At 35.0% G+C, this 3,940-nt stretch overlaps 1 protein-coding gene across 1 annotated transcript in view; it reads right to left on the reverse strand.

Annotated features, from left to right (window-relative positions):
- Positions 1-2,881, reverse strand: part of LOC108246767 (DNA-binding protein SATB2) — a 25,485-nt gene extending 22,604 nt beyond the window's left edge. Inside the window, exon 1 of the mRNA XM_017434477.3 lies at positions 2,665-2,881. Within this exon, the coding sequence (XP_017289966.2) occupies positions 2,665-2,866 (202 nt within the window). The 5' untranslated portion in view covers positions 2,867-2,881. The remainder of the gene's footprint in view (positions 1-2,664) is intronic.
- Positions 2,882-3,940: the final 1,059 nt, after the last annotated feature.

Genomic DNA, 3,940 nt, shown 5'->3' on the forward strand with positions numbered 1-3,940 from the left:
GGGGAGGGGGGTTGGGGGTGTATTCTGGGCCTTTTGGTGCATCTTCACGGTTAACCACAACAGAGTACATCCTCCAGAGATAAGAGCAGGAGGGTGTGATTAAAGTGCACTCCAGGGGTCCACGGTTACGATCTGATTTACTGTAATTTTATTTAAACCTGATTGACATCTGGTAACTCCTAAAAGTAGTCTTTGGGTGGCAAAGAGGGTCCGTCCTGTAACCTCAATCTGATCCAAAATGCTCCAAACAGTGTTTCATTTCTAAAAACCAAACACTTCACATGCTTCGATTTGACCCAACAAGGAAAGCAGTGGTGATAATCCCTTAATAATTCATTTTAATTCAATATAAGGAGCTTTACCAGCAAATAAACCAGATTCTTACAGCTCAGCATTTACTATCAGAAAACTGGGCTCAAAAAAAAAAAAAAAAATATATATATATATATATATATATATATATATATATATATATAAATATATTATTAAATATACATATTTTTCACAGTTTCCCCTCAGCAACTTTCTATTTATTGGACAAACCTAAATATTTTAGATTAAAAAAATATTTATATATATATATGTTATATTTGGTCTGCTTTACCTCACATATTTTCTATAGGATTTAAATATTTTCTAGTTCATAGCTGTGATATCGATTTAAGCTACTTATTTTAAAGTTTAAGCTGCTTTATCAGTTAAAACAAGTCACATTTAAACACTACAAGCTCAACAGTCAAACCTTATGAGCTAAATTCCTACCTTTTTAAATTAAATTTTCCTCACTCAGTGCTTTAATTAATCCTGAGGGCTCCTAAAACTCCTTCCGGCGCGGCGAATTCCATTTAAAAAACCTCTATATTTAGCTCAATCTTGATGATTTACAGATATTTATAGTTGGCGAACAACGTTTTACAGGTTGCCTACATTCTTGTTATGTTGTGTAAAATTCGGCACAGATACATGCTGGTTATTAGTCACTCTACTGTCGTTTCGAGCCTCAAACTTTACCCAGAGAGGCAGTTTGGGACGTTAAAAAAGAGCCGCGGTGTCAGTGCAACAACACAGCTGCGGCTAATAAAAATTAAGCTAATAATGGCCCCGTTTGATCCAGGTGTGCCTAATAAACCACTGAACCGACAATATAACCTTTTGTTAATGCTCAGACGAGTGCTTAATCAAAGGTGTTATTAATTTCATTAGCTGCAGCTGTGTTTAACTCGAGAAAAGGGCCAGTTGGACTGAAAAAAAAAAAAGAAAATGTCAGCGTGAGCCAAACTGGAGGATGTTGGTTTTACTAAGTTAACATGTAAAAGGTTTTAGTTGAGTTAGCTTAATACTAACAAATGCTACACCTGAGTCAAGCTTTGTTCAAGCCTCTCAACTTTTACATTTGTCATAATTGAGGGTTTTAGCCACTTTTAAAGTGGTGGGTCGCAACCCAAAAGTGGGACGCATACCCATTTTCACTGGGTCACGAGCTCTTGCCTGTGGAAAATGAAGTTTAAAAACAAAACAACATTCTGATTGTTACGTCTTACAGTTAATGCTTTAATAAGTGACTGAATCAATTTAATAAAACATTGGTTGTATATTCAATGTGTGGGTACTCAGCTAAAAGCTACACGTTGAGTCTTTTTTAAACTACTTCTCAGTAGTTGGACTATTTTATGCATGTCTGTGAAAGAACGGCTGATGTCGTTAAAAACAGGTTGAAGTAAAAAGTTTTGGTTTTAATTAAAATCCAGTTAATTGGGTGTAAAAGGGAAAGTTTCCCTCTCTAGCTTCACCACTTGCTGGTCATCATGGTTCATAATTAAACTTGTTTTTTTTATCTTTGTGTTGGGATGCTGTGATATTCTTTACCATTAAGTTTCAATCGAACCATCTTTTAAATAAGTTTAAGAGATTTGACAATTTTCCTCAATTTAGGTCAAGACTTGTCCTTAAGTGGTGAAGGTGGGTCCAGAATAGCTTAAAAAACAACTAATTTATCAGCTAATTTGTCAGTCTTTTACTCTCCTAAAACAAACAATATAATGCTTTTTCTGTCCTTTCATTTTCCTATTGTCTTCAGAGTTGTTGAACGTCAGACTCTTTAAAATGTCCATCGCAAATTAGAAATTCAATAAAATTATTATTTTTTTAAAGCAGTTGAACTGATCTACTAAATAAGTTATTAACAGGGAAGCAATATCTGTTTTATAAAAATACAAAAAACAAAAACAAAAGCAGAGGACAACAGAGGATGAGGAAGCGCTATTATCATTAGAGAAGACAATTTAAAGTAAAACACTTAATAAACTACAGAAATGTGAACAAATATTGAAATATTTCTCTATAAAACTAAATTATAATATTGTGTTTTACTGTAAACGTTTAAAATTTTAGATTATTTAATGTTTTAATAATTAGTTTTAAGAAATAATGACTAGTTTTTTGTCAGGAAATATGTTATTATGATTAGATGAAGTGATAATTGATTATAAATCAACACTTGTCTGATCATATCAGTCTTGTAAGATCTAAAAAACTGCTTAATTTATATCAAAAAGTTAGCATAATTCTTGCTTTCCTTTAACTCATTTAAGTTGCGTTGTGTGTTATTATAAAGCCATGCTTTTATAATCTAGAGAAGAAGTTTTTAATAAAAATCTTACTCACTTTTTAAGAAGTCACTAGGCGACAAACTCCATCCATTGGTGAAAATGAGTGAATCCAGCCTGAGAGAGAGAGAGAGAGCGCGAGAATTTCCCAAGGTTCTCCACGAAATGTGCTGCAGAGCGAGTGGCGAGATGTACAGAAGAGGAGCGACGAAGACGGACTGCTGCTGCTGGCTGAGAAAAAGAGAAGTAAAATGACACATGGAGAGGGAGGAGGGAGGGAGGAAGAGAGGGAGGGAAATCCTGAGACAAAATGACATGTATGAAACGATTACACCCATTCAAAGGAAGAGCCGTTAACCTCAACTGTAGCGCCGTAACCAAACAGGTTGGAAGAAGCAGAGCTGCTTCTTCTTTCCGTACTGTAAATGAGTAATGTGATCACATTTTTAGAAGGTTAATTAATGTCCCAGATGCTGTGATGGCACAGAGCGAGGAGGGAAAGGTGATTAATGCCAGAAAGTTCATCTGATTAAAGATCTATGAATCACAGATCCTTTGGACCAAATAACTGTTTTAAAAGTTTCACACTGTTTGGAAAAAAATGTAAGCAAACATTATTAAACCGTCTTTTTCTCACACTTTTTGGAGCGCAGCACCAAAGACTTAAACGGATGAAATCTTCTGAAGTAAAAAGGTTACGAACACTTAATATCTTACCTGTGGTAGATGACGCTTTCAATAACTCCAGATTAGGAGAAAAAAAAGGGTTTAATTCTGGATTGATGAACTAAAGGCTGGTCTGAACTGAACTGAGACCAAAGTGGATCTTAAAACAACCCCAGCATTACAACATTGTCTGGTTATTCTGGCAGAAATGTCATGAAGTGCTACAGCCATCTGCAGCTGCAAATAATTATAGAATAATGTTAATAACTGTAACACAATTTTAATGGCAATTTAAAGGTTTGTAAAACATTGCTCTCATGAACTGCCATGAAGTCACTTTGGTCGAAATCCCACTCTGACTAGCCTTTAATTTGGGTTAGCCTTTGGCTCAGACTAGCATTTAGCTCAGACATTTCTTTAGCCCACAATAGCTTTTAGTTTATACTAACCTTTGGCTCAGACTAGCCTTTAATTTGGACTAACTTGTAGCTGAAACCTTTGGTTGAAACTAGCCATTAGTTTATACTAACCTTTGGCCTAAACTAGCCTTTAATTTGGACTCATCTTAAGCTCAGACTAGCCTTTAAATTAGACTAGATTGTAGCTGAAACTAGCCTTTATTTTGGACTAGCCTTTAGTTAATACTTCCCTTTAGTCTGGACTAGTTT

Source organism: Kryptolebias marmoratus, linkage group LG23, assembly GCF_001649575.2.
Source record: "Kryptolebias marmoratus isolate JLee-2015 linkage group LG23, ASM164957v2, whole genome shotgun sequence".
Taxonomy (NCBI): Eukaryota; Metazoa; Chordata; class Actinopteri; order Cyprinodontiformes; family Rivulidae; genus Kryptolebias; species Kryptolebias marmoratus.